The following is a 22,875-nucleotide window of genomic DNA, read 5'->3' as shown; positions in this document are numbered from 1 at the left end:
CTCCTTGCCCGACCTGTCAGTTTAGGTGGACGGCTGTGTCTTGGTAGGCTTGCAGTTGTGCCATACTTTTTCATTTTCGGATGATGGATTGAACACGGTTCTGGGAGATGTTCAAAGCTTGGGATATTTATTTATTTTTTTATAACCTAACCCTGCTTTACACTTCTCCGTGACTTTAACCCTCACCTGTCTGGTGTGTTTCTTGGCCTTCATAATGCTGCTTGTTCACTAAGGTGAACAAACCTCTGAGGGCTTCACAGAACAGCTTTATTTATAGCTGTATACTGAGAATAAATTACACACAGGTGGACTATTTACTAATTAGGTGACTGCTGAAGCCAATTGGTTCCACTAGATTTTAGTTAGAGGTATCAGAGTAAAGGGGGCTGAATACAAATGCATGCCACACTTTTCAGATATTTATTTGTAAGAAAATTGAAAACCATTTATCATTTTCCTTCCACTTCACAATTATGTGCCACTTTGTGTTGATCTATCAAATAAAATCCCAATAAAAAAAGTTTACATTTTTGGTTGTAACATGACAAAATGTGGAAACTTTCAAGAAGTATGAATACTTTTCCAAGGCACTGTATGGGCATTGCTGATCTGTAGCTTGAGGAAGTGGTGATATTACAACACCATAAAGACCGTAGATGAACAAATCATTTGATACATAGATAGATGGTATTTTTCCAAAAAATATAGCTAAAACATAACACCTGGTTATGCCCTTTCCTTCTTTATTGGAGGCAGCGTATTTATTGCTGTATATAGCTACAAAAAAAGTAGCATTTATGTGAGGTTACATAGTTCATTAAGAAATGCTCATTTTGGTATCATCATATGGTTGTTGTACATATCCACATCACTCTTTTTGGAGTTCCTTTGTAAATGGGGTATTCTACCTTCAATTGGGGGGGGGGAGGGAGAGGAAGGGGGGACAGAGGGAGGAAGAGGGACAGATAAAGCACCCATAGTCCATAAAGTATTCATTATATAGTGATGCCTTCTGATCCCAGACACTTTACTAACCAAACCTTGCCTTTAGCCTTCATAGCTTCCAGCAATGGGTGCAGGTTTGTTTTTTTAATTATCTTCACCAATTCACAAATACCATTGGAAGTGTAAAAGCATTCTAAAATGGCTATTTCCCTCCTAACTCCGGTTGGATTTTTTTCATTTTAGTGATGAGTTGCCTTTGGAGGATTTCAGCGTTTTCTTCCTGTCCATTTGCACGATTTCACGTAATTTCTTATTCTGATCACCACTCACCAGGTGCTGGAAAATTGTCCAACTTTCAGATTAGCCAACATGGATTTTAACTGGAGGATGAACTCTCTAGTACAATGTCAGTCAGTAAAGGTATAAGGGGCTGATCATTTCCAGTTAGAGTACACAGCTTGACAGAGGTATTCTAGAGGAAAAATTGCTGGACTGGCAGTCAGAATACTGACATTGTTGAGTGGCACAGAGAGCTCATTGAGGTTACTGGAAGCAAGAACAAGTGATGGGGGTATCGAAATGTTAATGTAGGATCCTGTGGATTCATACATACAATTATGTAGGTTTCCAGAAAATATTTGATACATCTTCCTCACAGAGGAAACACAGTTACCCGACAGTAAATGTTCAAGTCATTCTGGAGACCTCCAAAATTTAAGAACAAGCAGATGCTCTCTCCCTGCTTTTCTAGAAAGCAATTTGGATCCTTGTAATCCATATGACTTCAATTGCTTCACAATCTCATCTAAAAAAAAAAAATACACAAAAAACATATATTTTTTTTGTGTTCAAGTACAGAATAATATGTTCACATGCAAAGCTACAGGTTAGACAGTAGTGACTTTTATAAATCACAGCAAATGTATGCAAAACGATAGATATTCTACTTAATTAGGGCTTTGTCTTTTGTGATTTAAAAATAAAAACTAAGGCTAGCCATACACATATAAGGTGTAAAAGTGTGAATGGAGGAAGTTTTCCTATAGGCTTATGTTTTTAGACAGCCGCCACCCAGGGCTGTCGGAATACTCAAACAGCGACTAGATGAATTCACCGTTTAACAAAATTATAGTTGACTAAACCGCATGGTGCCAATGGGGGCACCTATGGCTCAAATGTCGGCATTCAGCATGAATTGGAAATGTTTTTATTATACAGTATTTATATAATCAAAGATAAAGACCTTAGCGCAATCACTATGGTGTGAGTAGCGCGACACCAAATTATTGAAAAACAAACATATATGAATTTGAACATGCAATTGCCTCAAGAAAGATGTGTATCGGATTATACACTTGAATACTGCTGCATACACCATGTTCCCACATGGGACACGCAATAAATATAAATATATTTAATGCACAGTGTGATTTAAAAAAGGATTTATATAATGCCAACAGTCTGCAGCGCTTTGCAAAGCAAAAAGGTAGACAGTACAGCTACAATGCAAGAAGATTAGGATGGCCCTGATCTCCTAATCTGCTTCTATTGGAATGCATTGTCTCCATAACACTGTTCCTTGGAGTGGATACCACTCACTTTCTAGTTACATATAGTTACATAGTAGTCGAGGTTGAAAAAGGACAAATCCATAAACTCCAACCTAGTGATGTTGGAGGAGCCTATTTTTCCTATGTCTGCCCAGCCAGAGGTTTGGAAGCCTGGCAGGGGCAGCAGTTCAATTATGAACAATAAAGTATTTTAATATTGTCTGAATAGTAAACAATAGAACAAATACTGCTTTATCCAGTGCCATCAGCACTATGGAAAATGTGTAAAATGCCATTAATTCCTACCCATTTCAAACTAGTATTCACTGATTTATCAGTCTCCAGCGAACAAAGCTTAAGATCTGTAAAGATGAAGTTTAGTCTTTACTGTAAAAGCTGGGCTTTTGCCAATAGCAACCACTTTAGATTTTTTATTTCTGTTTGCTGGACTGCAGTGCTGCTTCTTTGCAAGTTTTTAATAAATCAACCACTGCCATATATTTATTGTCATAAAATGAAGTACTATAAATGATCTCACCTGGATTATTTTCTTTTAGCACTATAAGGTAGAAGAAGCCTTTAGGAGACAAAAGCTTAGGGACCAGATGAAAAAATCTGTCCATAACTTCCCGACCATTTTTACCTCCTGCCCAGGCAGCTTGTATTCCATTACCTCCTACCTGGAATATATAGAGGATATAGATTAAGAACATCAAACGGCAGTTTAAATTTTATCTGTTTATATGTTTTTTTTCAAGCAATCAATTGCAAAAAGAAATTAAGGCATCAACAGAAGTGACAGTACAAGAAACTAAGAAGAGCAGATGGGACGAGTCCCTTTTTCCCAACATTTTACTACAAAGCACAGAGGTTTGATTTCAAACCACTGAACTTTTGTTTTTGGCTAGTTTCTGAGCCATTTTGATTATAGTAAAATGTTTTTGCAGAGCAAAACAATTAGTGGCCAGTATAAAAAACAGGAAACTCATACACTTATGTGAAAGAAAAGTTATGCAATTACTGAGTTTATAAGGTTGAATACAAGACACAGTTCCATCTAGTTCAACATGTGCATGTGTTATTCTCCTACATTTCCCATAGCTCTGTATATTCCGCTTCCTGAGGAGGACATTTAATAGTTTTTAGAAGTTTTCAACGTTCTCAGCTAGAACCACTTCCTGGGTGAGGAAGTTCTACATTGTTACTGCTCTAAAATTAAAGAACCCCTTCTGTAATATATGGTTCAACCCTAAATCACGGCCGCGTGTCCTTATCAGGGACCTTAGAGTAATCAGTTTGAGTTACTGGAGTCACTTTTGGTATATTTGTAAATTGTAATTATATTTCCACTTAAGCGCCTCTTCTTCAGGAAAAAAAAATCTGCAATTTAGGTTATCGATCCTCATAGTGGAGGTCCCCAACCCTCCATAATAATAAGTATTGCTCATGGCTGATTCAACAGCGCCATTCTGCAGGATTGCTGACCAAAACTAAACTGAATATTTAAGATGAGGCTGAACCTGCATTTTGTTATTTCAGGAATCTGTGCCCTTTTTAATAAATTGGAGTATTTTGCTAGCTTGTTAGGTATGGCTTGGCATTGCATTCTATTGCCAAGTTTGTGATCTCCAAGCATCCCCAGATCCTTTTGAGCATCACAAATTCTCCCACCTCTTAATGTGTAATTAGCATTTGTATTTTTGGCAGCCAAGTGTACATAAACTAGTAGAATCATTTTGCCTGCTCTCTACTGTCACTTACGGTTATAGAAAGTGGCATACTGTACTGTGGTCCATGCATAACTGTAGAATAGCAGCATTTTTGCAAAAATAGACATACTTTAAACACATATGCATTCCTATTAAAATTACAGTATATTACTTAAAGTGGATGTAAACCCTCACATATACCCAGTGAAGTGAACAGCCCCAGACGATACACAGAGATTAAACAAATCTCCCTCCATAAATTTTACATGTATATCTGCTGTCTTCAGCCTTAGATACTGTTTAGAAAGTTCAGATGTGTTCGCTTTTCTCTTCCTGTTCAACGCTGCAGTGAAGTCTGGGCATACAGCTGATTGGAGGAAAGGCACACACCCCCCTTCTCATGAGGAGAGACTTTCAGAGCTGATGGTTAAATAGTTCAGGGCTCTGCTAATCTATTTCATGAATCGGGTTTATATCCACTTTAAGTAGTTTAGTTTTACACTGGTAAAACTTACTTCCTCTGAAGGTGTGACCACATAAGGGGGATTAAACAGAAGAAGATCGACTTGGCCCTGCAGCCTTGGTAGAAGCCCACTAGCCTGTATAAAAAGAAATAACGCCTCATTGTATTAGTGCTATGTACAAAGACAACAATACTAGTCCTATATTAAAGGCCAAACTAAGAGGAGTACAAAAATGGCAAAAGCTAATGGCCAGTAAAACACCATTCTCCTGCATGACAGGCAGGGCTACTTATCAATACACAAATGGTTTCCTGAAATTATGCCACCACCCAATTACCTTTGTAAACCTTTCACTAATCCCGATTTACAACTGCTTTAGAATGAAGCACATTGTGGAGACCAGAAACAAGTGACCTTTACACTAAATACGTTTCAAAACTAAGGATTACTTGCACATAAGATGTCAGTATTTCACCTGCAGATCATCTGCATCATTCATTGGAATTTTACAGAGGCTCGAGACCTTCCTAAATGATTTGAACCTTTGTGTATGTGGTAGAGGAAACTTTAGTACATAGAAAACAATTACATAAAATACAAAGGGGAAAAAAAAAAAAAAAAGAAAGCCTTCTTCATGTCTGGGAATTAAACCCTCAGTCTGGTCTGTGGCAGGCAGGAATACCTTTCACAATACTTACGAGAAACTACCTCATGAACTACATCCAGTAACTTGCTCTAGCACTACTTTCCTTCAATGTTTCTTCACCGTGTAAAATAACAGTGTTACAGCAAACTATTGTATTTCTATTGTTCCACCTGCAAGGATGTGAAACATGCCCTTTCTAGTATGTGAACCTTATAAAACACCTTACAGAGCAAATGCACCTTTTATAAATGTTACACTTGCAGAATCTATATCATTTTAGCCCTTTGTACACATAAACACATTACCAGGTCAGTTAGAACTGGTTCAATGAGTACTTTGTTGGTGCGTGCTGTCTCAAGGGTACATGAAGCTGCCAATGGATTAACATCAGTACATCTGAAATGAGAAGACACAGAATGCAATCATTATCCCTATTCATAACAGCAGGTTAAACAAAAAGAACAAGCCACTTACAGATAGAGAGCTTTTGGTCCAACAATTGATGCTACAAACGCTGACACAACACCAGACCCACAGCCAATTTCAAGGCAGAGCTCAACCCTTTAAAACACAAACATGAAGTGAATGGTTATGAACAGGCTCAGAATGGCAGGCATAGTTTTATGACCGGCTTAGGAAATTACCGAGCTGTGAGCTCATCAACTTCTCCTTCCAAAGCATCAATAAGTAGAAATGTATCTTCTGCTGGTTCATAGACTTCAGAAAATTCTCCGCGGCCAACGTGTGAATATACAGGAGTAGGGTACATAGCTTAACTAGAAAATAGTTTGAAAAGAAACAATTAAATCTGCGATACATAAGTAAGACCCATAATATCTTATTAAGTATTAGAGGTCGACCGATATATCGGCCGGCCGATATATCGGCCGATATTTGCCGTTTTTTAATTAATCGGCATCGGCCGATTGAGCTGATAAAAAGGCCGATTTAGTACAGCGGGACTTGGAAATGACTTCTGTAATAGAAGTCAGTGTAAGTTGCCTGAGTCGTCATAGAAACGTCTTTCCTCCTCTCTGGGCAGCCTGCCAAGAAAAGAACAGAAAGATACAATGTTTACACTTGAATGAATGAATGAAATCATCTCAGTGTGTAGAAGTTCTCAGTTTAACCATTTAAAGGCTAAGGCCTCATGCACACGAGATGCAGTTAAACGCGTGTTCAGAGGCAGTTGGACACTTTTTTCAACTGCTCCTGAACTCATTCAATGTTATCCTATGTGTCCATGCACACAGTCTCGTTTTTTGCCGTTTTTATGCAGTTGCGTTTAACCTCGTTTTTCCAGAAGCAAAAAAATGGGTTCAGACGCAAAACTTTCCACGTTTCAGACGCAAAACGCGGCAAAACGCCGCTACCGCGTTTTGAAGCGTTTTCGTTTATAAGCGTTTTTAAAGGTGACCTTTTTTTTTACATTAAAAATCTCAAAAATGATTGCAAATGATGAAAAACCATTAGAAAAATATTTTCAACAATTGCAATTGCAAGTGGACAATCCACAACTTGTGGCAAGTGACATGGCAGGTGGCAAGTGACGTGGCAAGTGGACAATCCACAACTTGTGGCAAGTGACATGGCAGGTGGCAAGTGATGTGGCAAGTGGACAATCCACAACTTGTGGCAAGTGACGTGGCAGGTGAAGTGGCAAGTGACGTGGAAAGTGGACAATCCACAACTTGTGGCAGGTGACCTGGCAGGTGACGCGGCAAGTGACCTGGCAGGTGACGTGGCAACTGTAAAATCCACAACTTGTGGCAGGTGACTGGCATGTGACGTGGCAAGTGGACAATCCATAACTTGTGGCAGGTGACGTGGCAAGTGGACAATCCACTTGTGGCAGGGGACGTGGCAAGTGACGTGGCAAGTGGACAATCCACTTGTGGCAGGGGATGTGGCAAGTGACGTGGCAAGTGGACAATCCACAACTTGTGTCAGGTGACGTGGCAAGTGACGTGGCAAGTGGACAATCCACAACTTGTGGCAGGTGATGTGGCAAGTGATGTGGCAAGTGGACAATCCACTTGTGGCAGGCAAGTGACGTGGCAAGTGGACAATCCACAACTTGTGGCAGGTGACGTGGCAGGTGACGTGGAAAGTGATGTGGCAAGTGGACAATCCACAACTTGTGGCAGGTGATGTGGCTGGTGACGTGGCAAAAGGACAATCCACAACTTGTGGCAGGTGACGTGGAAAGTGATGTGGCAAGTGGACAATCTACAACTTGTGGCAGGTGATGTGGCTGGTGACGTGGCAAGTGGACAATCCACAACCTGTTGCAGGTGGCATGGCAGGTGACGTGGAAAGTGGACAATCCACATCTTGTGGCAAGTGACGTGGCAGGTGATGTGGCAAGTGACGTAGCAAGTGGACAATCCACAACCTGTGGCAGGTGGCATGGCAGGTGACGTGGAAAGTGGACAATCCACATCTTGTGGCAAGTGACGTGGCAGGTGATGTGGCAAGTGACGTAGCAAGTGGACAATCCACAACTTGTGGCAGGTGACGTGGCAGGTGATGTGGCAAGTGACGTGGCAGGTGATGTGCCAAGTGGACAATCCACATCTTGTGGCAAGTGACGTGGCAAGTGACGTGGCAAGTGGACAATCCAAAACTTGTGGCAGGTGACGTGGTAGGTGACGTGGCACGTGGACAATCCACAACTTGTGGCAGGTGACGTGGCAAGTGACGTGGCAAGTGGACAATCCACAACTTGTGGCAAATGACATGGCAGGTGGCAAGTGATGTGGCAAGTGGACAATCAACAACTTGTGGCAGGTGGCATGGCAGGTGACATGGAAAGTGGACAATCCACATCTTGTGGCAAGTGATGTGGCAAGTGGACAATCCACAACTTGTGGCAGGTGATGTGGCAAGTGACGTGGCAGGTGATGTGGCAAGTGGACAATCCACAACTTGTGGCAGGTGACGTGGCAAGTGGACAATCCAAAACTTGTGGCAGGTGACGTGGCAGGTGACGTGGCAAGTGGACAATCCACAACTTGTGGCAAGTGACGTGGCAGGTGATGTGGCAAGTGGACAATCCACAACTTGTGGCAGGTGACGTGGCAAGTGACGTGGCAAGTAGACAATCCACAACTTGTGGCAGGTGATGTGGCAAGTGACGTGGCAGGTGATGTGGCAAGTCACGTGGCAAGTGGACAATCCTACAACTTGTGGCAGGTGGTGTGGCTGGTGACGTGGCAAGTGGACAATCCACAACTTGTGGCAGGTGGCATGGCAGGTGACGTGGAAAGTGGACAATCCACATCTCGTGGCAAGTGACGTGGCAGGTGATGTGGCAAGTGGACAATCCACAACTTGTGGCAGGTGACGTGCCAAGTGGACAATCCCCAACTTGTGGCAAGTGACGTGGCAAGTGGACAATCCAAAACTTGTGGCAGGTGATGTGGCAAGTCACGTGGCAAGTGGACAATCCACAACTTGTGGCAGGTGACGTGGCAGTTGGACAATCCACAACTTGTGGCAGATGACGTGGCAAGTGACGTGGCAAGTGGACAATCCACAACTTGTGGCAGGTGCCGTGGCAAGTGACACGCTAAATACAAGTACACTGCAGCTCTCACAGCTGCTGCTACTCACTCTGGTCTCACAAAATTGCTGAAATAGTTAATAATACTGTTTTTTGAGCTGGGGAGGGTCTATGATGTTAGCTTAACTAAACGCTTCTAGACGCAAACGCGGTAAAAAAAGCCGCTAAATCGCGGTAAAAATCGCGGCAAAACGCGCGTTTCTAAATGCCGGTTTCAGCTTTTAAAAACATGTGTCCAGCAGAGTTTGCATCTGCGTCTCGTGTGCATGAAGCCTAAATCTTTTCTGACACTTGTTGCTTACAAGTAAAAGTCCTGTATTTTTTGCCAGAAAATTACTTAGACCCCCCAAAAAGTATATATAGTTTTTTAGTAGAGATCCTAGGGAATAAAATAGCGGTTGTTGCAACATTTTATGTCACACGGTATTTGCGCAGAGGTCTTTCAAATGCATTTTTTTTGGGGGGGGGGGGGGGGGGGGAAGACACTTAATGATAAAAAAAAAAAAAAAAAACAGTAAAAAAAAACAAACAAACAGTAAAGTTAGTCAATTTTTTTTTTTCGTCCAAAAGTTTTGAGTACTTGTTTTTATTTTATAGGCTGCTTGCACACTGGAGCGGGCAGGCATAAAATGTTGCTAGTTTTAGCAGTGCTTTACCATCATTTTAGCGGTGCTATTCAGCTGCTAGTGGGGCGCATATAATCCTAGCTAGCGGCCGAAGAAGAGGTTAAATGCGCCCATGAAGCACCGCTGCCAAATCGCATTGCATGCGCTTGGGCAGTGGTGCCCATTAATATCAATGGGCAGGAGTGGTGGAGAAGCGGTATACACCACTCCAAACGTGCTGCTTGCATCGCCTCAGTGTGAAAGCACTCTCTCTTTCACACAGACTGCAGGGGAGCCGTTTTGCAGGCACTTTACAGGCGCTATTTTTAGCCCAAAAGCGCCTAAAAAAAACGCCCCAGTGGGAAAGGTGTCTGTTAGGTTTTATGAGATGAAGGGGGATAAAAAAATAAAATAAAAAAATCGGCCTAACATATCGGCCCAAAAAAATCAGCATCATATATCGGCCATCGGCCGCCATGATTTCTAAATATCGGCATCGGCCAGAGAAAAACCCATATCGGTCGACCTCTATTAAGTATTCTTCATGCAATATTGTCCTTGAACAATATTGTACATCTCCCCAACACTTCCTCAAGAACATCAGGTAATGGCAAAACTTTTAACCACTTGACCACTTAAACACCCTTAATAACCAATTTTCAGCTTTCGGTGCTCTCACATTTTGAATGACAATTACTCAGTCATGCAACACTGTACCCATATGACATTTTTGTCCTTTTTTTCACACAAATAGAGCTTTCTTTTGGTGGTATTTAATCACCGCTGGGTTTTTTATTTTTTGAGCTATAAAAGAAAAAAAGACTGAAAATTCTGTAAAAAAAAATAATTTTTCTTCGTTTCTGTTATAAAGTTTTGCAGATTCGTAATTTTTCTTCATAAATTTTGCCCAAAATTTATACTACTACATATCTTTGGTAAAAATAATTCAAATCGGTGGATATTATTTGGTCTTTGTGAAAGTTATAGCGTCCACAAGCTATGGTGCCAATATCTGAAAATTGATCACACCTGATGTACTGACGGCCTGTTTCAATTCTTGAGACCCCAACATGCCATAAAAGTACAAATACCCCCCAAATGACCCCTTTTTGGAAAGAAGACATTCCAAGGTATTTAGTAAGAGGCATGATGAGTTTTTTGAAGTTGTCATTTTTTTTCCCACAACTCTTTGCAAAATCAAGATTTTTTTCCCTTTTTTTTTTCCCCACAAAATCGTCATATTATCAGTTTATTTCTCACACACAGCATATGCATACCACAAATTACACCCCAAAATACATTCTGCTATTACTCCCGAGTACGGCGATACCACATGTGTGAGACTTTTACACAGCGTGGCCACATACAGAGGCCCAACATGCAGGGAGCGCCATCAGGCGTTCTGGAGTACCCAGGACAATTCTGAAATTTCTCCTCTACATGTAAAAATCATCTTTTTTTGCTAGAAAATTACATAGAACCCCAAAACATTATATACTGTATTTATTGGCGTATAACACTCACTTTTTCACCATGAAAATCGGGTGCAAATAGCGTGTGTGTGTTCTACGCCAATACAAAAATTTAATTTTTTTCCTGAAACTTCCCTCTTAAAATGAATGTGCGTGTTATACACCTGTGCGTGTTATACGCCGATAAATACGGTATGTTTTTTTTTTTAGCAAAGACCCTAGAGAATACATTGGTGGTCATTGCAACTTTTTATCTCGCACGGTATTTGCGCAGCATTTTCTAACGCTTTTTTTGGGAAAAAAAAATAGTTTTGTGCTTAAAAAAAACAAACAGTAAAGTTAGCCGAATTTTTGCATAACGTGAAAGATGAAGTTATGCTGTGTAAATAGATACCCAACATGTCACTCTTCAAAATTGCACACGCTCGTGGAATGGCGCCAAACGTCGCTACTTAAAAATCCCCATAGGCGACGTTTTAAATTTTTTTACCATTTACATGTGTTGAGTTACAGAGGAGGTCTGGGGCTAGAATTATTGCTCTCGCTCTAACGTTCGCAGCGATACCTCACATGTGTGGTTTGAACACCGTTTTCATATGTGGGCGGGACTTACGTATGCGTTTGCTTCTGCATGCGAGCACATGGAGACAGGGGCGCTTTACGTATTTTTTTTGTTTTTTTTATTGTTCATTTTACTTTATTTATTTCAGTTTGATATTTTTTCCCACAAAAATAAATTTTTTGATCACTTTTATTCCTATAACAAGGAATGTAAACATCCCTTGTAATAGGAATATGGCATGACAGGTCCTCTTTACAGTGAGATATGGGGTCAATAAGACCCCGCATCTCACCTCTAGGCTGGGAAGCCTGAAATAAAAAAATTATTCTGGCTTTGATCGTATTGGCGAGTCGGTAGAAGCACGGGAGGGCGGGGTGGAGGGGAACGTCTATGGCTGGGTATTACAGGGTATCTCAAAAATATGGCTGGGTATCTCCGAGTATGGCTGGGTATGGCAATTTATGGCAGAGTATTGGCAGGGTATTGGCTGGTACTGCAGAGTATTGGCGGGTATTGCAGAGTATTGGCTGTACCGCAACCATGTGCATTGCAGGTCCCAGTCAGGGCGGCACTCGGTAGGCCCTCTCCACTGCAAAGTACGGGGAAAGCTGAGCTGGTGGCAGCAAGGAGCGCAACAATTCCTCCGTGAACAGGGCCGGGGAGCGACCCTCAGCTCCTGCCAGAAGGCCTACAATCCTGAGGTTGTTTCTCCTGCTCCGGTTTTCGGCATCCTCGGCCCGGTACTCAAGTGCTTTTACTTTCATTTGTAGGGAACGGATAGAGACAACATGGTCTGTTACTGTGTCCTCCACCGCTCCCACTCGCAGTTCAGCCTCTGAGACCCTGGATCGAATCTCGTCTAGGTCTTGTCGAATTAAGCCCACATCTAGCTGGACCTCCTCAATCTTCGATGTCAGGGTGGTCTGGCAGGAGGCGATAGCCGCCATAATCTCCGGCAGTCCAGGGGGTGTCAAACTCGGATCTGCCTCGTGGTCTGTATGGGACACCATATTGCAATGGCGCGCAGATGAACCCGGGGAGCAGGAGACCGGGCTGATGTCCACAGGATATTTATAATTTAAGATTTACAGGTTTCTTTTAGAAACAGTGCGGGCTGTCAAAACGGCTCTCCTAGCATAATCTATGGGGTGGAATTACGGCCCCTAATATTTCTGTGTCCCTGCTTTCTTCTTAGAAGGCCCCTGTCAGCATAAATTCCCAGATAAAGCCTTGTGCATGTCATGTGGGGCACCTTGCTGTGCCTGTCTTTCTTATATCAAGCCACAGAACGACACTATGCCTGCTGATCTCCTGTTCTACATGAAGCCTTAAAGTAGTTGTAAACCCTTACAAACCACTTTGACCTACAGGTAAGCCTAGATTAAGTCTTACCTGTAGGTCCAAGAAATATCTCCTAAACCTACACAGTTTAGGAGATATTTACTAAAAGACAGACACCGCTGTCTATGGCGCATGCGCCGTAGACAGCAGCGCACTATCACCATTAGCAGCATGCCGCTGCTAACGGCAATATGCCGTTAGTGGCAGCTCCCGTGCGCATGCGCAGGAGTGACGTCATCACTGCTCCGGCTCTGTGAGTGGCCGGAGCAGCAATACCCGGAAGAAGATGGACACTCCGTGCTACAGGGGACAGCGGTGACATCGCTGGCTCCTGTGTCAGGTAAGAGACACATAATGGGCTACTATGCGATGCATAGTAGCCTATTATGCGTTACCTTTGCAGGGAGACAAAGAAGAAGTAAACCCATCAGGGTTTACTTCATATTGAATGTCCAGCATTAAAAATGACCACCCTGTATTATCTGATAACCAGAGACCTGCCTTGGGCGATTTGTTGCCTGTCTCTCCATTGTCTGACTCTCTTGCACTGTGCAAGGCTTAGTTGTCAAACAGATAGCTAAATCCTGCAGATTACAGTGGGAGATTGCAGCTCTGGCAATGAGCTCAACTGTCAGAGTAACAGCCGCATGCTCTGCATCTGAAACTGTGGGGGATATTTACTAAAACTGGTGCACACAGAATCAGCTGTGCATAGTAACCAGCTTCTAGATTTAAGCCCATGTTCACATTGGGCCGATTTGGCAAGCGATTTGACATAGCAATTGCCGGCAAAATTCAGCAGCACAATTTCTAACCAGCATCAGTGTGAGCTTGGGCTTATTGTCAAAGCTTAAGATCACTTTCACATTGGGGCCGCCCGTGCATTTGCGGTTAAGCGGCGATTTACTGCTGTTTATTGGTGCTTTTCGGCCGCTAGCGGGGCGCTTTTAACCCCAAAGAAGAGGTTAAAAACTCCTGTGCTGCGGCACTTCGGAAATGCTATTTAAGTGCTTTGGAAGCGCTGCCCATTCATTGCATGGGGCAGTGGCATTTTGGGAGCGCTGTATACAGCGCTCCCAAACTGCTCCAAACGATACTGCTTGCAGGACTTTTTGTAGCGGCTCGCAAGTGCACCACCCGGGTGTGAAAGCACTCAATGCAATGAATGGAAGGCAGTTTTCAGGCGCTATTTCTAGTGCTAAAACACCTGAAAACTGCCTCAGTGTGAAAGGGATCTACTTGAACAAGCTGAAGTTAGAAGCCGATTGGTTGTTATGGACATCTGCACCAGATTTCTGTGTGAACCAGTTTTAGGCTGGGTTTACACATATGCGTATTATGTAGGGCTGTTACTGATTAAAATTTTCGTCTTTGATTAATCAATTTTTCTTAATCGATTAATCGACTAATTTTGATTAATTATAATGCACATACAGATCCAACTACTTTTAGCGGATCGCCCTGCATTGCAACTCTGCATTAGTCAGTGGTAAATGTGGTATACACTATATACAATCACCCTACACTAGTTAGTTTCCACAATCCATGACTTAACTTCAGAGTTCACACAAATACGTTTTAATTTCAAATTGTAGCACTGAGATAAGTCTTTTTTTTTTCCACAGTAGTGTGACAATCCCTTCACCTCCTAATCACTCTCCCCTTATGGCATGGACCCCTGTGCAAACAGGTGGTCATGCAAGCGGGTATCGAAAGGGTTAACACGGACCATAAACTTCTCTCATGTCTCCATAGATCTCAGCAAGGACACCAGGTCATGGGTAGAAAGAAAAGATCTAAGTGCTAGACGCTCAAGTATAAGATTACATTTTTGTGTTCAAACACAGACTACTCACATAAAGATGATAAAAACACAGCATGTAAAGCCGACAATCGTGGTAGTTACGTAGGGCAGCAGCACTTCAACGTCACCAGACTCCTCCCCCCTTCCCTTCGTTAGCAGATGGAGGCACTTGGGGAAGGGGGGAGGAGTCCAGTGACGTCGATGTCTGTGACATCACCGGATCTCCGAGGGAACTCCCTGTAAACCCGGCGGAGAGGCGAGTACCGATAAAAGAATTTTGATCGATCAAAAAATGAATCGATTAATCGAGGAATTAATCTTTAATTTCCACAGCCCTATTATTATGCATTTGAAAATGTTCTTTTCAATGGGTCTGGTTCACATATGTGCGTTACATCTGCAGTCCTTATTGCACAAAAAACGTATGCGTTTTCTAGGCAGTGTGGTGCGAATTGCAGGCACATAATCTTCAATGAGAATGCATCTGATTCACAGATGTGTTTAGTTCTGAACACAAATTCTCTCCTCCTCCTCACTACACCTCCCCCTCTTCCTGGTTAGCTGATCCTCAGCATTTAAGCTGCGGAACAGCTGAACAACCGATTTTGATTTTCGCAGGGAAACCTGAGCTGCAATTCGCACAGCACGTGTGAACCCAGCCTCAGTAAATCTACCCCTTTCTGCTCCTGCAAAGCAAAGCCTTGCGCCATTCTCTCTGTGTACTCTGCAGGACTGAACTATCAGTTTGACAGCTTGGGTATTTCTCTGCATTAATTTAGGATCCATTCACATTTGTGCGACTCTAAAGTCCTGTGATTTCCACATGATGCATTAAAAAGATGCGACTTGAGAGTTTACACTGCATTCTGGGCACTAAAGTCGCATCAAATAGTTTAGAAACCTTTTTAAAGTCCCTATGCAACTTTAAGTTGCATAGGTTTGAATAGCTTCCATTAAATGACATGGACTGTGACTTAATATGTCCAAAGTCACACAAGCGTGAATGGAGCCTCATGGATGAAACACAATATAGTACCTTTTGTTCAAAATGACTCTTATGTATAAACAAAGAACTGTGACGGACCCAACCAGAACAGGGCTAGCCTCTTGCCTACTGACTGAGGGACATGACTTTTGAGGGGGGGCTCTTTTCTTGGGAGGTGTGTGCCTGGGGAACCCTTGGAGTGGTCTTGCTTCAGGTTGAAGTCAATGGCTCCCAAAACACACAGACGCTAGGAACTGAAGGCCCCAGATACATATTTGGGGCCTCTATGCCCAAATCAGCAATGACTACTTTAAACTGTGAGACGCAGAGCAGATGTTAATCTATTCAGTCTGTTTAATAAGGTGTTATGTGTTCATCGTTAAGTATGTCTCTCCCATTGTGTGCCTCCTAGGTGTGAATTACCATTGTTAATTGAGTCACTTATTGTTTCTCTCTGTCTGATCATCTCTTGGAGATGCGATTAAGATTTTGACTACTTTACCTTGTGGGATGCTTATGATAATGTGGAATGTACTTTTGTATCAAGGGTTGTGGTCTGGGTGGGCACTGAGTCACCTAGGTGGCTAGTTGGTTAACCCCTCCTGCCTGCGCTATAGCCAAAAGCCAGCTACAGAGATGGCTTAATTTGCCGGAGGGCATCCATGGACGTACGCCCATGATCGTGCTGCCCGCTCAGACTCAGACGGCCGAGGACATAAGGACGAAAGCACAATGTCCTCGTTTAGATGAAAGACCGAAACAACCTTTGGAAGAAACTAAGGCTGGGGGCACAGCACCCCCTATCCTTGTGGAGGACCAAGTAGGGAGACTTGCATGACAAGGCCACCAACTCAGAAACCCTCCTGGGAACCACTAGAAAGACTACTTTCTGAGAGTGTGTCAATAAGGGGGGATCTCCCTAATGTTTTCAAACGGAGGATTCTGAAGCACCGAGAGCACCAGATTCAAATCCCATGAGGGCAGCGGTGGTCGAACTGGAGGGGCCACATGTCGAACCGCCTGAACGAGCGTACTCACCAATGAAGGAGTCGCTGAAAAAAATAAAAATAAAAATAAAAAGACAGCCAAAGCTGATATCTGCCCCTTAGGAGGTGCTTAAGGCAAGTTTCTGATCCACTCCTCGCTGCAAAAACAGTAGGATCATGGAAACTGAGTATGTGCACGGACACCACCCCATCTCCTCACACATTGGAGATGTACGATGATAAATCTTCCGAGAAGATGACTTCTGTGCCCTCAGCATAGTGGAGATTACTGAATCCGACAGACCTCGGTCCCTTAGCACTTGGCTTTCAACAGCCATACCGTTAAAGCCAGTGACGGTAAAGCAGGATGAAGTATTGGACCTTGTGACAGAAGGTCCTCTTGCATCCAGCATCTGACGACTTAGGTAGTGCGCTTGCCAGTTTTATACACCAGAAATGTACATGGCCAACAGAGCCGGCACGCTCCGCTCTGCCCACCGCAGGATGTGAGCAACCTCCAGTGCTGCAGCCGAGCTCCTTGTTCCTCCATGATGATTGACATACGCCACTGACTGGATCCAGAACGGTCGCCCCTGCAGCCTCTGTGACCATGTGGAGAGGTACCGCGTGATCACCTGAAGTTTCAGCACATTGATCGGCAGGGCAGGATTTCTTCCTGCGTCCAGCGACCCTGGGCCGACTGTACTCCCCAAACTCCCCCCCAACTGGTCAGGCTGGCGTCTGTTGTGATCACCGTCCAATGGAGAGGAAAAGGACAACTTCACGGGCCTCAGTCACCAAAGCAGGGAATCCCCGACTAGCTGGCTCACCCGAATTTGACAATCCAGGGACAACTGAGATTTGTCCCATGTGGACAGGATCTCCTTTTGCAAGAGTCGAGTGCGGAATAGAGCATACGGTACCACCTCTAAAGTGGCTACCATGAGACCCAGGACTCCCATGCAAAAACGCAGCTACGACCACCTGCGGGACACCAACAACTTCACAGCTTGAAGCGTCTGCAGCTTGTCCGAAGGGAGAAAGACTCTCGCCCCTAAGGAGTCCAGAAGCAAGCTCAGGTACTCAAGGCATTGAGTCAGCACCAATACCGACTTCTGGAGGTTCAGTACCCAACCAAACTCCCAAAGAGTTTGCATGGCGATTGCCACATCCTCCCTTAATTCTGAGGAGGAAGCTGGTTGTCCAGGTAACCCACGATTGCGATCCCTCGCTGCCTTACCAAAGCCAGAATTGGGGCTAGTACCTTGATGAAGACCCTCTGTGCCGACACCAGCCCAAAAGGGAGAGCTACAAATTGGTGCTTGACGCATATAGGGATATGCAAGTATGCGTCCTTGATGTCCAGGGACGCCAGAAAATCCCCCTGGAGTGCAGCGACCACTGAGCGAACTGATTCCATCCTGAACCTTTGTACTTTCACAAAGCTGTTGAGGGCCTTGAGATCCAGGACTGGACTGACCCCTTCTTTGGGACTACAAACAGATTGGAGTAGAATCCCTGAAACTTTTCCGGCGTCGGTACAGACACTATCAAGCCGCGCAGCAGCAGGTCCTGTACTGCCTCGAACAGGGCTTCCCGACGAGTCGGAAGATGATGAAGGTTGGAGGGAAAAAATCTGTTTAGCGGACAAGAAACTATCTTGTATCCTGATGAAACCAGTTTGCAGACCCACTGGTTGGAAAGTAGGAAGGTCCACCGAGCTGCAAACTCCCAAAGGCGACCCCCCACCTGAGAGTCAGGCGGGGGCAAACCTTCATATGGTAACAGATTTGCTTGCAGGCTTGTGAAACCAGGGATGCTTTTGTCCCTCAGTGGGCACCTTGTCGGACTGGGAACACTTACCTGCCGACCCGGGCGGACGAAAAATCTGCTTCTGAGCAGAAAGTTTTTTTACCCCCCTTGCACCCGCACGCCACTTCCTTCAGGACTGCCGACAGAGTGTCCATAGTCACCGCAGGTGCAAAGGAACCGGTTGCCATAACAGGGATGCCTGGGAAAGAAGCGCCAGCTTCTGACGCCATGCTGACCCACACTCGCCTGTCACCACTTAGGGAACTAAGGCAAATCACACAAAATATCCACCCTCCTAGCTGGCCCCCCCGCAGGACTCACCACCCTAACCCAGGTACTGCGCTGTGCTGCTGCCCGCACAAGGTGTTCTGTGTAAAAAGCATGCTGTTCTAGAAGGAAACAAGCACCCACTGCTAGAGGCAAAACAAGCTGAGGCTAGTAGAAAATGGCCGCCTCAGCAAAAAATGTCTGAGGGCGCCGGGAAGGTTGTGGCTATAGAAAAATGGCAGTGGTATGCGCGGTGGCCCCCCCCCCCCCCCCACATGACATACACACCAAAACACCCCACCGTGATCCAGAAACAGGGAAGAGGATGAGCGGGCCCCCACCACCCAGCGCAGCCCCCTGCCAGGACCCGGAGCTCCCCCGGCCAGGTATGTGCACCACACCCCCATGTGCCCAGTCACACAGCGGCCCATAGCATGGGGAGGAGGGAAGGGACAGGGAGAGAATGAAGGGAGAGAGACCCCCCCGAGCAGTACGGGGGTGGCTGTCGACCACGGCCCACTGACATGGACAGCAGTAGCCCGGCCATATGTGTGCCCTGGAGCAAACAGCTCAATGGCCGCCCCTGGATCAGATGGGGCATGTTGTGACAGACCCCTGCTCACGCTCGATGACCAGGCTGGGGAGACTACCAGGATCTATATTATCCAGCCTCTCACCCAGCCCGGCTGTTGATTGTAGATCACAGGAATCAAAAATGCAGAAATAAGAAAAGATTCCCGGGAGCCAGTTCCTTCTCCTAGATTAGGCATTAAAAAACGGAGCTGCTGGATGCAGCGTGAGGGGTTATAGCCAGTAGGACTGCCCCCTGGGCAGTACTGTGCAGTACTGTGCAGTTTTGCTGTTTTTAACATGTTCTGCCTAGTCCTCTCCTAAAGGGGTGTTATAACCCTAAGGTCAAGATGAAGATGCTGTGTCTGTAAATAAATGAAAGAGAACCATGTACTGACATTGTATTAATGACACAGGCAGGGAAGGGGTTAACATCAGGGGCAATCAAGGGGTTAAATGTGTTCCTAACTCTGTGTGTGTGTGTCCGGGGGGGGGGCTGCCTGGGGACAGCACACAGATCCATCTTCCTGCAGGAAGCAGGACAGGATCTCTGTGTGATCCTGTCAGAACGGAGATCTGCCTTGTTTACTATGGCAGAAGGGGGTAAAGGTGCCCAGTAGGCAAGTGGTAAATAGCTTAACTACTTCCAGACCACCGCACGCCAATATACATCCTCACTTTGAAGGAGGATAGCTAGTTGCCATAACCCCGGTACTGTCACTGCGTGGAATGATTGCGGACCCGCTAATTGGTTCCCCTGCTGGCCAATGAGTGTGCGTGTGGCCACAGAACCACGTGGATGAACAGACATACACCTACGGCAATTTGTGTAGCTGAGCCAACCTGCCGCAGTATAACTGCGGCAGCTGGTCGGCAAGAGGTTAAAGGGGCATCTACACTGAATCAGGGCACTGATTATCAGTACAGTCCTTACAGTGCCCACCAGTACTATCAATCAGCGCCTCATATCTTTACCCCCGATCAGTGAAGGAGAAAAATTACCTGTTTGCAAAATTTTCTAACAAACTATGAAAAATTTCGTTTTTTTCCCCAAAATGTTCAGTCTTTTTCATTCATTAATCAAAATAAAAAACACAGTTGTGATTAACCACTTCAATACCAGGCACTTAAACACCTTCCTGCCCAGACCAATTTTGAGCTTTCAGCGCTGTCGCACTTTGAATGACAATTGCGCGGTCATGCTACACTGTACCCAAATGAAATTTTTATCATTTTTTTCCCACAAATGGAGCTTTCTTTTGGTGGTATTTGATCACCTCTGCGGTTTTTATTTTTTGCTAAACAAATAAAAAAATACCGAAAATTTTGAAAAAAAAAATGTTTTTGTTTGTTTCAGTTTCAAAACTTTGCAAATAAGTAAGTTTTCTCCTTCACTGATGGGCACTGATGGGGTTACACTGATGGGAAATGATAAGGCGGCACTGATGGGCACCGATGAGGTGGCACCAATGAAGTGGCACTGATGAGGTGGCATTGATGGACACCGATATGTGGCACTGATAGGCGGCACTGATGGGTGGCACTGATAGGCCCCTTTCACACTGACATCCCGTTCAGGCCCGCCTGTCAGTTTTTCAGGCGGACCTGAACGGGTGCTCCATAGAGCTCTATGGAGCGTCGGATGTCAGCGGTGACATGTCCGCTGACATCCGACCCGCTCCGATCCGAAAAAGTGTAACGGAGGAAAAAGCTATTTTTCCATCCGTCTGCGGATCGGATCGGGTGACGACGGGCACTGCGGTCCGTCGTCACCCGATCTCCCATAGGGGAGAGCGGCGCTGTGACAGGTCTGTCCCTGCGCAGTGTGCAGAGACGGACCTGTCATCTCCCTGCTCAGCGGGGATCAACGGAGTGATCCCCGCTGAGCAAACAGATATCCACGGGGCGGATCAGAACTGATCTGCCCCGTGTGAAAGGACCCTTAGGTGGCACAAATTGGCACTGATAGCTGGCACGGATTGGCATGGATAGGTGGCACAGGTGGGCATGGGTTAGTCGGCACAGGTGGGCATGGGTAGGCGGCACAGGTGGGCACTGATAGGCGGCACAGATGGGAACTGATAGGCGGCATTGTATTATAATATATTGTACTAATGGATGCCAATCAGTGCCAATCAATGCATGCCAATCAGTGATGCCCATTGTGGGCACTGATTGGCATCCATTATGGGCACTGATTGGCATCCATTGTGGCACTGACTGGAATCCCTGGTGGTCTAGGGTGGCATACCTTGTCCTTGGCATCCCTGGTGGTCTGGTGGCGTCCCTGGTGGTCCATCAAGGGGTTAAATGTGTTCCTAACTCTGTGTGTGTGTGTGTGTCCGGGGGGGGGGGGGGGGGGGGCTGCCTGGGGACAGCACACAGATCCATCTTCCTGCAGGAAGCAGGACAGGATCTCTGTGTGATCCTGTCAGAACGGAGATCTGCCTTGTTTACTATGGAGCACAGGGACCTTTATATTTGAAAACATGCTTGTGGGACCTTTATAAATAAAAAAGGGACAAGCTGCACAAAACAGTTTAGTTACACCTCATTTTTTGTAGCACGAAATTAAAGAGCTGGGGGGCATGCTTTGAAATGAGCCTGTCCTGGCACTGCCACCCCAATTCTCCCACCACAGACACATCCCTGCGGGGGAACACTTCAGACGTTGCTGAAGGCATGTCACCTCAGATTGGTAAGAAAACCACTGTGGGTTGCCTCTGGGATAAGAACTATCCTGGTGAGTGGAAATCAGAGAGAACATGCCATGTCTGCAGTGCGAGGTACCCGTCTTCTTGTCATGGTTGGTACCTCACAGGGCGCACACACATATCACACAGCCGCCTCTACTCTCCCCCTCAGAGTTCTCACACCGTCACACACCTTCATGCAGCCTCGATCCAGGCGCCCAGTAAGGAGAAGCGTACAGCCCAGCCTTGCAATAAGTCGGCTGCTGTTTTCTGACTATTGGACCCCAGTGAACCGTCCCCATTTGTTAATTGGACGAACAGGCAAGCCACCAGCCTATCATGGAAATAGCTGATCTTTTGTCACGTTGTTAGAGGCTAGAGAGAATGACTGACTGCCAGCTCGTCCAATAGGCGGATTCAGCTCTGGGTACAGCATTTCCTTCCGCCCGGTGAACGGACTCATGAACTATAAGGCTGTCTGTTGCCGGAAGTGTTCCCAGGAAATGGAGCACACGCCTGAGTATAAAATATAATAATAATAAAAAAAAAAAAAGCCGGGATCCGTACTGCAGCGAGATAGTCATAAGGCGCTCTGTAGTCCCCACCGGCTGGATAGAGGAATGAAGAGGACAATCCCCAATCACAGTCTTTGCCTCCTGCTGGGTATCATACCCCCCCTAAGGGTAACCTTTACATAAAGTCCCACTCTAAAAACTGTTACAACCCCTATTCGGTCAGCCAGTATTCCAATATATTGCACAACCATTGATAATTCAATGAATGATTTAAGAGATAACAATTTGTAAAAGGGTTTAAAAAAAAAAAAAAAAAAAACTTTATAAAGTGTGTTGTGCGGCATGAACTATTAATAAAATAAAATGTTTCTACAATAATAGCTA

The 22,875-nt window shown here is 44.9% G+C and overlaps 1 protein-coding gene across 2 annotated transcripts; it reads right to left on the bottom strand.

Moving 5' to 3' along the window:
- Nucleotides 1–726: 726 nt before the first annotated feature.
- Nucleotides 727–22,324, bottom strand: HEMK2 (HemK methyltransferase 2, ETF1 glutamine and histone H4 lysine). 2 transcript variants are annotated; one of them, XM_077486750.1, is made up of 7 exons: nt 22,170–22,324; nt 5,959–6,090; nt 5,789–5,875; nt 5,620–5,710; nt 4,720–4,803; nt 3,034–3,175; nt 727–1,750 (listed from the first exon to the last, which is right to left on the bottom strand). In XM_077486750.1, the coding sequence occupies exons 2-7, from the start codon at nt 6,081–6,083 to the stop codon at nt 1,638–1,640; spliced, it is 642 nt and encodes a 213-aa protein (XP_077342876.1). In that variant the 5' UTR covers nt 6,084–6,090; nt 22,170–22,324; the 3' UTR covers nt 727–1,637. The 2 variants fall into 2 exon arrangements, with proteins under 2 accessions (XP_077342876.1, XP_077342877.1); XM_077486751.1 differs by lacking the exon at nt 22,170–22,324 and adding an exon at nt 21,973–22,130.
- Nucleotides 22,325–22,875: the final 551 nt, after the last annotated feature.

This window comes from Lithobates pipiens, unplaced genomic scaffold (assembly GCF_037356315.1).
Source record: "Lithobates pipiens isolate NorthernLeopardFrog02 unplaced genomic scaffold, aLitPip1_a1.2 Scaffold_18, whole genome shotgun sequence".
NCBI classification, from domain to species: Eukaryota; Metazoa; Chordata; class Amphibia; order Anura; family Ranidae; genus Lithobates; species Lithobates pipiens.
The sequence above is the reverse complement of the archived record's forward strand: the minus strand, read 5'-3'. Positions and strand labels throughout refer to the sequence as shown.